Here is a 14,868-nt window from a genome sequence, read left to right as displayed (position 1 = left end):
AAAGGAATTTTATTTATTGAGAAAACAAGAAAGAAAAGCAGCATTCGCGAAATTTTCTCCTACACCTTTTCAGATTTATCGATGTAATATATTTCAATAAAATATAATTGTTATAAAGTTTTTCGTAAGTGCATTTTACCCAACAAAATTTAATATGTATTACGTCTTTTATTGTTTATCTTTAATTTTTGTTCATTTAGAAATGGTTAATTTGTTTTGGAATACATTAATTTTTTTTAAAATAGAGTTTTCAAAATTATTATTATTGTGAATAGTTACAATGGATGTACAAATTATGGTATAAGAAAGAAGCTTATATGAAATTTTCTATTAAACTGTTCCCAGAGCTTTCTATGCAATATATTATTTAACTGTTATCTTTTTTCCTAAGAAATCTACTATGTTATGTCTTATTATGTTTTTTTCCATTGTTGTATCTTTAATTTCTGTTAAAGTAAAAAAGGTCAGATTAGCCTGTACTCTTATTTTGTAATATTAATTCTAGTAAACTTGTGTCACATTTATATTCTTTAAGGAAAGCATTCCAAATAAATAAATTTATTTTATTTCCCACTAATAAAAGACTTATTGTTGTCTACAAAACAGCATGTTTTGCTACAGCTGATGTCACATTTTGACTGCTTGACACATTTGCAATACTTTTGTCAACTTTGTGGCAAAATTTGTTGGGCAGGGCTTTAAATGCCAAGTGAAGCAGCGTGAAGAAAGGAAGGAAGAGATGGGAAAATGCAACTGTAAATATTATCATCAGCAAGTCTGGCTGCGTGTTGAAACTAAGCCAAGCTAACGGACGCGACAGACTGATAAGCATCAACAGCAACAACAGCAGCCGGCACAATAGTGACAACTCCTCCGCCCCCGCCTCCACCACCGCTCAACTTCTCTTCTGATGTCCCTCTGCTCATCACTCAATGCAACGTTTACAATGTGCCAGTTAAGCACTCAACTGATGTGTGCGTTTGTTGTGTGTGGATGCAACCTGCTAGCTTGGCAACACTTTCAAACAACTTTATCACAACTGAATCTCAACGGTGACTGACTTTGCAGCCTGAATGACTGACTGAATGACTGTCTGCCTGAATGACTGACTGACATGGACTTGATTGAAATGCAAGGAGCGCGTTGACATGCCGAGTGGGTGGCAGCAACTTTCAGCTCCAGCTGCAGCTGCAACAGCTCTGGGAATGGGTTACGGATCCGGCCTGGATGACTGCTGACTGTTGACTACCGACTGCTGCCTGGCGGATGGTGACTGGTGAATGGTCGTGGTGTCAGGGTGCTTGGTGCGTATGTATTAATTAGTGTCAAGTGTTGTCGCTTTGAGTTACGCGCCCGAGGGATTTGCCATTGCCGGCGTCATCATCGTCATCATCAACATCGCCGCGATAACACAAAGCGTTTTGTTGCAACGCCAACAACAAGAGCAACTTGTTTGCTCCTGCTTCTAGTCCTGAAATCTGTGGCCAGCCAGCCAGCCAGCATCTGCTTGCTTACAGCTTTTAGCTTTTAAAAGTTGCCTCTGCGTAATCGATGATGACACGTTTTGCCTTTGCCCATGCGCGCACTTTTCCGAGCCGCTTTTGCAAATTGCAGTTGAGTTGGCTACCAACAAAGGCAGAAATAGCAAATGACTGTGAAACACACTCGGGCAACTCGTATGAGTTTTCGTTCGGGGGGCCAAAGCCACTATTTTAGCGCATCCAATTACATTTATATGCTCGTAAACAACAAAAGATCTCCACTCAGTTCGACACAGTAATTATAAGCCACAGAGTAAGGAAAGGAAAACTTGAAAGAACTAATACCCTACAATGAAAACTTGAATATATATAGTGATTGTCCTTCTATTATGATTCATATTTTCATCGAAAATGTTAAGTCTTGGATCTAAATGAAGAATTTGAGAGTTAATTGTTATTAGTAACTCATTACAAATACTTTAGTAGATATATTAATTCTTTGTCTATTAAAAACCAAATAAATTATAGTACCATGAAAAGAAAAATTTTTAATCTTATGATTATATTAAATAGTCTTTCTATTCGATTATAAATTAATCTTTAATCCTAAAGAAAAACTTAGTTTTTTCTATATTAAAGACCGAATGTATCATAGTTTCATAAAAAGAATAATTTTCAATCTTGTGATTTTAATAAATTATATTTTCTGTTGATTATAAAGAAATCTTCAATACTTTAGACGATGTAGAAGAAGATAGTTTTTCTTGCGATAATAATAAATGAAATTCCCTTCAAAAAGTATTACTAATCTCTTATAACTCAGTTATTCCTCTATTAAACCCTGATTGAATCATATTATTCGTAGAATTCAAAAAAAAAAGATTTGAAATCTTGCGATTATAATAAATTGTATTCCCCTTGAAAAAGAACTGTGATTAGAAACTAATCTCTAGGCTACTCAATTAATACCCATCTTATCTAAACAAATAGACAAATACCACAGTCGATAGCAAATTTGAATAAAACATCGATTAATTATCGATGTACAAATTTGAGAAACTTGCCGCCTGAAATTGACAGTTAATTATTGAATTCTGTCTACGAGCACATTAATTATAACTCTCGGCACTATTGAGCGCGAAGTCGTGTTTAGATTTATGATTTACAAGATAGTTGAAATTGTCTTACTTAATCACAATGGAATGTGTTTTGAGATCGTAACATAGATTACAATAGATTTTTTCTGATATGGAATCGAAGACTAGATTTCTAAGACGAAAAATTAGTTTACATTTAAAATGGATAAGCGGGTTATTGAATGTTTCTTAAACTCTTAAATGGGTTATAAGAAATAATTTTGTGATTTTGCTTAAATTATGAAAGTTGGCATATATTTTTGATATCATTTTAATTGAAGTTTTAGTTAAAGTTGTCTTCATCACAATGAAATGTTATTTGATCTTATATTACAAAAGCTTTTTTTGGTATAAAATCAAAAGAGGAGAATTACGTTTTTAGATCAAGTAGAATTTTCATTTGGTTACTTTCTTTTAATAATATTGATATATATAATATTTTTTTCATTTTTTATTAAATGATAATCTTGTGATACTTTTTTGATAATATTCTTTGATTATACTAAGATGTTTATAATTTTTTAAACTAAACTTTTCTATAAGCTCTTAGATATTAAGGTATAGTTCTAAATATATTTTTGAGATTAGTTAAAGATGCTAAAGTAATGCCAGAATTGTCCCTACTTTATTTTGTCTAACTGTAATGTTTATTGCTTGATTATAAAGAAATTATCAGTTTGAGTTTACAACAAAATGCCTTATAAATATACAAGATCTTTTGCTTTCAGTTTTATAATACAGTATAGAATTTAATTCTTCGAACCTTTAGAGACGCATTTATCTGCACAGAGCAATAATATCCTTTTCTACACATTTGAATGGGTTGAGGCAAAAACAAAAATTATTTATATTGGATTGGTGTGAAAATTGTTTCTGCCGCAGGCACAAGGCAATAAATGCTGTAGCTATTGCTTTGGCTGTGGCTGTGTATTACTTATGTGGCACCTTCATAAGGTGCAAGGCGTACCAATAACAATATCTGTACACGTATGTCTTATCCAGCGAATGCAGTTTTGCTGTTTTCAGTTCTGTTCTGTTCTGGCTGTATGCTGTTTTTGGTTTCTAGTTCATGTGCTGACCGAGGCAACAAAGCTGCAAGGTGGCAAAGTGGCAAGGCTAAGTTAGTGGCAATTAAAATTCCGCTTCTAATACGATATCATAAGCATGAAATTAAAACATGTTTTCTCAATCTGCGCTTAATTATTTCAGATATCAGATATAACGCTTTCGACCATACGGAGACTGCGACTGGAGACTTCGACTTGGAGTCTTAAGGTTGGGTTGGTCTGCAGACATTGTCGGTTAATAATCAATTAAGTACGTGTTGTCATTGACCTTCAAATCGCAAGCCAAAGATCTGTCGGCCCCTTTTCATACTCATACATCCACGCCCAGGCCTAATAGCTCTGGCAATTACCTTATTATAAAGCCGATTAACTTTTATTTTCGTCTATCTATTTATGAAATTATAATTTCATATTTCAACATAGTTGTCAATCACAGCCAAGTTATGTCTCTCTAATAAGACATACACGGCTGCCGTTTGTGGCATTAACCATTGTATGCCTTTAAATACCTTCCCCCTCTCTCCCTCTCTTTGGCATGTGTTTTGGCCCGTTGTTAACTCTTTTTATTTGGAGTTTTTTGTATTTATCGTTTCGTCTTTTTTGTGGCTGGCGTTTGACATGATGTTTGGCTGATGGGTTCCCGAACCCGCTTCAACAGCAGCAGAAAAACATCAGCATAGACCTACGTTTTGGGCTCAGCCCACGCACTTGTCATAATAGATTCATTTATGATTTTATTTCGTGTCGACTTTTTTATTTTCAACCATATGCAGGTTGTTGTTTTTTTTATTTAAACGTAAGCTGCTTTGTGCTTTTCAAAGCGCTTTAAAGCGTTTGCTTACAGTAGCACAACTTTATGACGAACGGTAGAGAGCTCATTAAATATTACAGCACAGAAATAAAGTTATTCAATAAATATGTGTTTAACAACTAAAGTTGGTATGGGAAAATAAATTTGAGAAAAATTAGCGTTAGGGAAATTACGGCTTGAGCTAAGAACACGTCAGTAGTGTACATATCAGTGGACAAAATCAGGAAATGTCATGACGTCACTTGTCACTCAGTGATGTTTCAAAATAAAAATGAAAAATTAAAAAATTGACCTAACAGCTGTGGACACTTTAGTGGACAAAGTCAGGAAATGCCATGTCTCAAAATACAATTGTGTAGTGCATGTTAATTACCTTTATAGCCGAGTTTCACTGTAGCATATGTAAATAACTGCTTTTTACGTACCTCATAAATACATGAACGAGTTCTGAAATGAAAGAGAATTCAGAACACAAATTTTAATACAATTTCGTTGGTAATTTAATTTAACATTTAAACGATTTTCAAGGTTTTTTTTTATATCAATTAAAACCTGCGTTGGTTAATCGATTTTAGTCAAGCGTAGACACAACTGTACCAGAAAAAAAGAATATGTGAGAATTGGTAAAATGCTAAAAATAAATTTTAAAATCATGCACTCGAAAAGTGTTGCATGCTTCAGGGCGTTGAAGCATCATCTCGTCTACACATTCTAATGAACATATACAAAAATTTGTGAAGTGCATGTCGCGACGTTGACGATGACGCGACGCTTCTGCTTCTGCTTCTCACAGTTGCCACGCCTCCAGCAGCAGCAGTCAACACAGCTCGGCTCAAACTCAAGGGAACGTCTACGAAACGCAATTGGAAGCGGAGTCGGAGTTGGAGTTGTGAGTCGCCTCCTGACCGTCTGTGGCACTGTCTGTCTGTCTAGCCATTGCGTTAAATGCAGCTATTGTTGTTGTTGTGCTGTTGTTGTTGTTGTTGTTTTTTGGGGGCCTGAAAGTCTCCGAGGCGCAAGACAATTGAGTCTGAGAGCGTAATTTGCAACTGCCTGAGACTGTGACTGTGACTGAGACTGAGTCGGAGACGAGCTTTGCTCAGGATGCAGCCCCCAAATCCGACTGCCTGCCTCAAGTGCAACAGCGCTTAATGACTGGCCAAGGGGACAGACAGAGGGGACAAAGGGGGCATGCAACCAGCCGAGCTGCGAGCTGCGAGCTGCCAGTCATGCAGCTAGGCTACGCCTACTCCCCCTAAAGGTAGGCGACATGTTTGTGCCGTTGTTTTTTGCTCTGAGCCCAGATGCATTTTTGCATCCAAAGCTTGCGCTGTAGGCGAATGCACAAAAAAAAAACGAACACGAACACACACAAAACACACAACACAACATGACGAAAAGTGTGTGTGCACAGTAGCTGCAGTTGCAACGCGAGTTGAGAGTTGGGGCACCGACGCAGACATCGTCCTGTGGCATACCCAACAGGCGTTAATAATAATCTCTTTTTTTTTGCGTTTTACAAAAATGCAACGAACTGTTGTTTTTTTTGTCGTTTTGCATGCGCGGTTAAAATACCCTGTAAAAACGTGACAGACATTGGGTATACCAACTCTTCAAAGTGCTAGCAACATTTGACTTGATAAACATCTTTTATAAAGTATGCTAAGAGTCGACTATGTTTCAAGTCCTGCATCCTGGGCCTATGCAGTTTTGTGTTGTTTTTGTGCTGTTTGTTTGTTTCAAGTTTTTCCTTTTGGGCCTTGGATTTCAGAGTATTTATTTCGAAACTTTTTCATTTTGTGCAGTCAGACGACGTCGTCATAGAGAGTGCATTGACTGAAGTCTGCAAAAACCAACAAAAAACGACAGCAACGAAAAACACAAAACAAGAGAGAGTGCACAGCCTCAGACTCAGCATCAGACTCAGACTGAAACTCAGACTGAAGGAGGCTGGCGAATTCCGTTGGACTCGGGGGTTTCGTCTACGGCAAACTGCATCCTTTGTTAATATGTTGCGACATGCATGGCTCGAGGAGTCTATGCGTTGAGTCGAGTCTGATGAGCTGCTTCGTCTTATGGGAAACGCTTTAGCTTGAGCGGAAAAGTTTGCCATAATTAACGCTTAGCTTTTGGCTTGCCAACTTAAGTGGTATTAGTTCAGAGCAGGTTTTTCTTTTTGTTTTACTTTTTTTTTTGGCCAGGAAGTGCATCAGAAGTCGTTGCACTTGAGAGGCCACCCACCACAAATAAACACAGAGAGCGAAAGACACGCAGTCGAAACAGTTGTTCTGACGTGCTGACGGTTTTTTTTCTGCTTTTTTTTCAGTTTTTTTTTGGCCACCTGCCCCGAAATGAAATTCGTTTAAGCGACGTAAATCATTAAAATGGCAGCAGCCAACGAAATGGCTAAAGAAAACATTTGCGAAATTTCAGCACCACTGAAGCCTGAAACAAAGGAGAGCACGAACACACATACACACAGAACGCAAATAAAATACATTTAATAGGAGCATTTCCTTCTCTTCTTTTGCGCTTGAAAAACTTGCTGTGGCAAGGCACAAGGACCCAGGCTCAAAAAGGAGCTGCTGCAGCAGGAAACTTGCCGCGGATTATTTATTTTATTTCCTTTTACATTTTTTTTTTGTTTCTCTTTGCGTTGTGTTGTGCTCGTTGTCCTCGAATTGGTTTTGTCTCGCTGGTTATTAGTGCGCGGTTGCACGCGAATTTGCCTCAGTTTGTTGCCGCTGTGGATGTTGTTGTTTTGGTTGCAAGCAAAATCCAATTAGCTGCTCAAAAGTTTCGCAAATGTGCGCTGGAAATTTAATTAATGTTGACACAAGCTGCGCGCTGAATTGAATTTAAGCTCCTCTCCTCTCTTCTTGGCATAAATATTTATTAAGAAATTCTTAGAATTGATTTTTGGCGCAGCAACTTTTTCAATTTCTCGACCTTCACTTGTCGACAGCACACAAAAAATATATGCGCGAGTTAATAAACCTTTCACCATCACCTGGCATTTCTTTTGAGTGCCACACACACTTACACTCCATTTGCCACATGCCACACTCACTGCAGTGCAATAACTCAAACTCAAATTCAAACAGCAAACTGAACTTGCCACACATAATACCACATAGTACGCCAGTCCAGAAATGGAGCTGGAGCAGCAGCTTCAATTGGACTTGCTTTCCCATTGAACGCCACACAGAGAGGCCAAAAGCCAGCTTTGGGTTTCTTTTTCTTGCTGCAACTTTTCAAGCGTTAAAACATAAAAATGTCATTAACACTCAACAGATTTCTGGTGCGCCAACAGCCAACAGCCAACGGGCCAAAACCACCGACAACAACCCAACAAGAACAACAAATGGCTTAAATGGCCAATAACAAATTGTTGCAAATGTGCAACAACAAAAAATCAAGTAAGAAAGCTATAGTCGAGTGTTTTCGACTACGAGATACCCGCTACCCATCGTGAATAAAAACAAAACAGTATCGTATTAATTTTAGAATATACTGAATGAGTATAGTGAAAAAATACTCAACACATACCAAAAGCTATATAAGGGACAAAGTTATATATAAGTCACAAAGTTAATATACCACACAAATACTGAAAATATACCAAAGAGTATTTAAAATTATACCATCGAGTGCAGAATATGGCATACATTTCCTGGAGTCACATAGTTAATATAACACAAAACTACTACAAATATACCAAATATTATTTTTGGTATATTGACATAGTACTACACTCAAAACGCTCCATACAGTCCAAAATGTATCACACATTTTCTGGATACACGAAGTTGATATACCGCTAAAATACTAAAAATATACCAAACAGTATATATGGTATATTATATAGTACTACATTCAAAATATACCAAAGAGTATAAAATATACCACACATTTTCTGGAGACACAAAGTTATCATACCCTTCTACTCTATGTGTACCGGGTATAAAAATAACATAGAACGCCCCAACCCAATGGGAATTGTTGCAAGCAGTTGTTTGTTGTTGTTGTTTGCTGTTGTTGTTATCCATTTCGCTGTTGTTTTAACGTAGACGAAAATTTATTTGACGCTTAACTCGACTTGCAGACAAGAAAATGACACAGAAACCGAGTTAAAACTTCAAAACGCGTTTAACTCTATCTGGAAATTTGCGAGCTCAACTCGCGGCTCCAACTTCCAACTCTCAACTCCCTTTCCCTCCTCCTCCTCCTCCTCTTGCAGTTAACACCTAGGTAGATCGTTTATTGTCGCGCGGGGGTATCATTTACGCCATAATTTTTCACAGCTGAATATTCTGCTTAATGGTTTTTAATGAGCGGTTGAAAACGCCGCCGCCGCCAAAACACGAACTCACAAAAGGTGTTGAGAAATATGCCTGATTTATAGAAATCGCAGCCTGTATTTAACCACCCAAAGTGCCGCCTAGATAACCTCTAGTCTCTATGTAGTCGCTAGTCTCTAAGGGGGCGTTACATTATAACCCACATTGACAGTTCCAACCAACAACCAGGCGAGATCTGGGGCAAGTTAATGGCTTGAGAAAGTGCTGGAGTTGGCTTTCATAAGGGGAGATTTCAGTTTCATCATAACTAGCATTCTAATCAATGTAATTAAACTATGAAGAAAAAGATAAAAAAGAAAATAACGAGACAGAAAAAACAGTACTAAAATCAAGAATTAAGATGAAATTATGTTAAAATTGAGCCCAGAAGATTAAATCTTAAATTATAATGAAAATTCTACAATAATTCTAAATCAGCAATGCTTTTTAAAATACAAAAATATATGTGTTATTTACATTATATTGATTTATTACCTTTTCTTAATATTAGGTACAAAATTTCAAAATAAGAGCTTATTTTATATTACATAATATAATATTATTTTGGAAGAGAATTAAAACATTTGGCATTTGAGCAACATTAAAAAATATAGTTTAAAAAAATTTGTTAATTAATCTCAAAATTGAATATCTTAATTTTCTTTTAAGAACTTGACAATCATTAATTATTATTTCAAGAAAAATTCCAAAGTTCTTAAACTGTAGATATTGATTCTAGTCTATTTCAAAAATGTTTATACAAATTTTAAATCTCGTTTTAAGATCATTTTAAGATTGAAATGTTGTTTTAAGAATTTTTTAAACTGTAATTCTTGTTACAAGGAAAATCGAAAAGTTTGCTTCAAGTTTTTAGAGTGTCTTTTCTTTCTTTCAGTATTACTTATAATCAATACAAAACAAAATAATATAAGCTTTTAAGAACATTTTTGGATTAAAATACAAAATTTTCAATCTGTAATTCTTGTTTTAAAACTTTCCATTTTGAATCTAGTTTTTAGTTCGTTTTTCTCTCTTTTCTCTCTGTGCACAATTGCATTTCCTTTCTGAAATTTCGCGTTGAGGATTTCTGCACTGTTTTCCTGCTGACTTTTCAATTGCCAATTTATATGCGACTTAAATGCGTGTTTAATGCCGTTACATGCTTTTATGCGCGTCTAATAAAATTAATTACAAGTTCCTTAGCAGCGCGATTCTTTGCTAGTCTGTAATCCAAAAGCCAAAAGCAACGCCCACTTTTGCACTCAATTCTTGGTAGCAACTCTAATCGAGAAGAGACTCAAGTAGTTGGCTTCTCTTTTCAGTTGTTGTTGTTGTTGGTGTGGCTATCAGATTGAAATCGTAAATTAATGTAATTAATATAGAATAGTTTCGCAGATTTTCTCATCATTAGCCAAGGCAACGTGTATAATTTCGCTTGCACTTCCTTTTAGTCCGTTTGGTCTAATGCATTTATATTAAATTAACCGTTTAAGTTTGAAATTAATTTTAATTACGACAACTAGCTGCAGACGGAGACGTTGCAGAGGCAGGTAAGATATGTTCATAAATGTGTGTGCTATAAACGGCAACTCGAAGCAGCGGAAACAGCAACAAGTACAACAACGACTGCGTTGTTAAACACAACATCGAGTTGCAACAAGAACAAGAACAAGAACATCGAGGCAGAGTGTGGTAAGTGAAGCATTTCGTCGTTTTGGCAATTGAGCGAGAATTCGTTACCGCCACACAATTCACTTTAGTGCGCTTCCCTTGCATTTTTTTTCGTGCAACACAGCCGCAGCAACAACATCCTCACCGTGCCTCACTGTGTTTTACTCAATATTAATGAAGTCATTAAGACGACATCTTCCCCAAGATCGCGCGTAATGCGAGCGAATTATTAACAACGCGCTCTGCGCACGATGAAAACAAGCTCCAGTTCAGCGTTCAGCGTTCGCTTCGTGGCGTGTCCAAGCATCGCCGCCAACGGCAACAACAACAACAGCAGCAGCAACAGCAACTACAGCCAAAATTAATATACGAGCAACTGAAACAAAAAAAAACAGCAGAAAATAATAATAAGAAAGAAACACAGGCCAAGCGGCTTTCATAAATTTGCATGTCGCTGCTGCCATCGGGGGGCTGAGAGTTGTTTGCTGTTGTTGTTGCTGCTGCTGTTGTTGCTGCCGCCGGTTCTGGGGGCGTGACAACAAGTCAATTCGGCTCAAATGTGGCACAGCCACTACACACATTTTTTTTGGCAATCCAAGCAAGAGCAGAGCCTTAAAATGAGGCACATTTAACGCATATTTGATGCCCTTGCCAAAGTATCTTAAAGATACAAAAATAAAACTAAAATAAAATGCTAAAAAAAACGTAGATTAGATATTTAAATTTGTAACTGTTTTTAAAAATTGTTCTCCAATCATGTGCTTCTGGCATACATTTAATTTTTAGTTTCAAATTATTGCATTTGAACATCAACAATTGCTAATTGGGAATTCAAAATTAAATTTAATTTAAGCCAAACAACAAAATAAAATTCAAAGCTTTTTTAGTTTCATAAAATATATATTGGAATTTAAGAGTTTCAATTTAATTTAACATTTTTGTATTTGTTGTTTATATGCTTATATGAAAGCTTTAATTTAATTTAACGTTGAGATTTTATTTAATTTTATATTTTTGTATTTATAGATTTATTCGTTTTTAAGTATCAATAAATGTTCAGTATAGATTTACTTTAATATTTTATGTATAAATTTAATTTTTAGGATTATTTCAATTTAATTTTTTACAATTTAGGTTAAAATGTATTTTTGTATCAATTATTTAGTTTCTAATTTGTAATTTAATCATAAAGTGTTATCGAATGTTGATGTCGTTAACTAAGTTACAACTCATATTTCACAAAACTAACAATTCAGTTTGTAACTCCAGCAAATAAGCTGAACTAAGCTTGATGACTTGGCAAAAGTCTTGTGCCACAGATATCAGATTTCAAAATATTTACTTTGTATCTCTATCGATTGCCTCAAATTACTTTTACTCTCCATGGCAAACTGTTTGCCAAAAAAAAAAGCATCTGATAGCTACACTTTGTAGCACATTTAAATGGGAAATTTGTTTGCTTTGAATGTAGTGAAAAGTCAGTTGGGCAGCTTAAGTTTATTTATGGGCATTATTCGACACTATCTCAAGTTAGTTTTAGATACTTTTTAGTTGCTTTTCAATTGCCTGTTGACCCACTCAACACCTTCTGTGTTAGGGTATACAATAAAAGATGAAGAAAACTCCGTCAGAAGTTTGTACATCAAAAGTAAACACGACGGTTGTTGTTGTTGTTGTTGTTGCTGTTGTTGTTGATGGTGCTTTTGGTTCCCTCGTGTCGGCAATAAAATTGCAGCAACAGCGCAAAATTTTGAACGCATTAGAAGATTGATGCTGGCAGCTGTTTATACAGTGCCCGAAAACCCTTCGTCTCCTTCTTCATCTCCTTCTCTTGCTCCATGGACATAGTCATGTTGTTAGTAGCTTCCCTTCCTTGGACCATGTAGCAAAGTGATTGCAATTTTGCCGTGTTTACTTTGTGCAGATTTTCCTTTTATTGGCGCACAGAGCAAAAGTTTCTTAGCGACAAACAAACAAAAGCACACAAAAAATTAACAAAACAAAAAAAAGGAGCAAAATTCAAGCGCAAGGAATGCAAATGTAAACACACAGAAAAAAGAGTTTTTTGCTTTTTTATTTTTGTGTGGAGGGGAAAAACTCTATGGAAACTGGGTTAATAAGATCGTCAGGCGGTTGTTGAGGAACTCCTCTTTTTGGCCTGGCCAGTTTTCATTTTGAGCATTAATAAATAGCTGCTTTTAGCCAAGCAAGCGAGCGCTGAAACTAAAAGCGCCTCATTTATTATGCATCAAAGATAAACCTAACTGAGATTAATGTCTCACTTCAGAATGTTAGACAGCAGCCAGTTTGTCCATTTTGTTTGTTGGCCCGGCTTCTGTTGCTGTTGCCTTTTCCTTTTCTGGCGCCAAATCATTGGAAGAAGCTTTGCAGCGAAGAGTCAAAGAGTCACGCAAAGATCATCTTCCAATCAGGCCAATTATGTCGGCAGCTCATAAAAAACGCATTCGACAATTATTATGCAGAGTCAAAGTCGAAGTCGACTCTCGGCTCTCGAGTCGTGTATTGCAGTTAAGATACTCGTTGTATCTTAAGTAAGTAGTTGCCACAAAAGTTGCTAGTTTCATTTACAGCAGCTACAGCAGCAGCAAATTGAGCTCCTTTGTTGGCCCTGTGCAGCTGGCAAATTTGCAACACGCAAGCCAAGCGAAAGTTGTTGAAATTCATTTAACCTTGGATCTGTTACTGCTCGTATCCGTAAGATACTTTTCGTTCTCTCGTTTTTTTTTTCTGCTCTACGACTAATTTGAATTAATTTTGTTGTCAACACATAGTCATTACGAGGATGTGAATTGTTAGCAAGCAATGTGAGAAGCACTTGCAACTGCAACTGCAACAAAAAGAGGCAACAACAGCAGCTGAGGAGCCACTTGAAGCGTCGTTTCCTTTCCTTTCATACAATCATAGAGTGCTCTTTTGAAATGCTGTAACTTTTTTAATACTGACGCGAATGTAATGAAACTTTCAGAACATGCGCACGATTAATAAAACTACAATTAACAAATATAAAACACATGAACTACACGAATACCCTAGATCTTTAACCATAAAATGACGAACATATATGGTTTCCGTATTTGCTTGCTTGGCAATTTTTATGGCTGTCGGTTTTCTCTTTTTCTTTCGTTCTGCTTTTCCTGGTATTCGCGTATCAAGCTCATCAAAATGAAATGCTTAATAGCAATAAACACATCAACATGCAACATGCTGCATGCAACATGCGGCTGAGTGTTGTCACACATCCGTATGACAAACATCGCAGAGCAAAAATTAAAATAGCGACATTTTATTGAGTTGTCAGCTGCACGAAGCACATGCAAAATGCATGTGTACACACACACATGCCACGCCCCCAACCACCACCTCTGCCTATGAATTATGCCCCCCCGTCAAGACACAACCCATTTCAAGTACACACCCCAAAAAATGAAGAAAACTTAATTCAACTGCAAGCCAAAGCAGCATCTCAGCTAAAGGATGAGGTGCTGATTTTCAACGCCCCAGAGAACAGCCTCCAAAGTCTCCTTCCCCACTCCCCACTCCCTTCGCCTCTCCCCACACAACACTCTGCCGCCCTCGCTTGATCTCAACGGTTCTTTGGCAGAAGTCAAAGGCAATTTATACGAGTTTTATACATGTTTTTGCATGTGTTTTAATTCGACGCCGTTGTTCGAGAAATTTGCAAATATTTATGTTAAACATTTTCTTGTAGGCGTGAGTGTGTGGCTGCTCTTTGAGGGGCGTGGCCGTTGCCTCCAACATCACACGCTGTGGCAATATTTATAGATCTTTTACAAAAGAAAAAAACGCCCACAAAACACATTCTGCATATTCACAGCACAAAAATTTCTCTCAGTGCAGAGACGTGTTAACAAACCCTTCGTCTAAGCGTGTATTTCGCATAATTTGGCAGAAAATTAAAAACGAGGGTAATATTCATAGTACGACGCATTGAAGTCTGAGTGCATTTGGCTCTACTCTCGTTCTTCTACATATTGTTATGTACATGCCAAACAAAGGAAGGGCGTTGAAATTGACACCTCGAGTGTAAAAAACAAATAAAAGCAGCAGAAAAGAATATATACGAGTATAGCGTATATCGCATATAAAAATAAACCCTTTTTTCGACAACGAGACGAACGAGCAAAAGGAACATATTAAAAACTGGGTCTGTTTTATGCCGCCTGCTGGCAATGCACTCACAGCTAGCGATGACAGTGTGAGCTGCTCAAGGAAGAAGCTACCACTAAAATTTAGGAGAAGTCTAAAGAAATAGCCAACAAATAATCAAGCGATAGTTTTTAATATTTATCATCGCTAAGCTGATCGATTTGTGTTGTGAAA

The 14,868-nt window shown here is 36.7% G+C and overlaps 1 protein-coding gene across 2 annotated transcripts in view; it reads right to left on the bottom strand.

Moving 5' to 3' along the window:
• Window positions 1–14,868, bottom strand: part of LOC132792466 (uncharacterized) — an 87,197-nt gene that overhangs the window by 49,051 nt on the left and 23,278 nt on the right. Inside the window, exon 2 of one of the 2 annotated variants that reach the window (XM_060801863.1) lies at window positions 4,921–4,942. The exons of the other annotated variant lie outside the window; for it this stretch is intronic. Coding sequence (XP_060657846.1) covers window positions 4,921–4,925 — 5 coding nt within the window. The 5' untranslated portion in view covers window positions 4,926–4,942. The remainder of the gene's footprint in view (window positions 1–4,920; window positions 4,943–14,868) is intronic. 2 annotated transcript variants of the gene reach the window in all.

Source organism: Drosophila nasuta, chromosome 3 (genome assembly GCF_023558535.2).
Source record: "Drosophila nasuta strain 15112-1781.00 chromosome 3, ASM2355853v1, whole genome shotgun sequence".
Lineage (NCBI taxonomy): Eukaryota > Metazoa > Arthropoda > Insecta > Diptera > Drosophilidae > Drosophila > Drosophila nasuta.
Note: the sequence above shows the minus strand (reverse complement) of the source record. Positions and strands in the feature narration are given on the sequence as shown.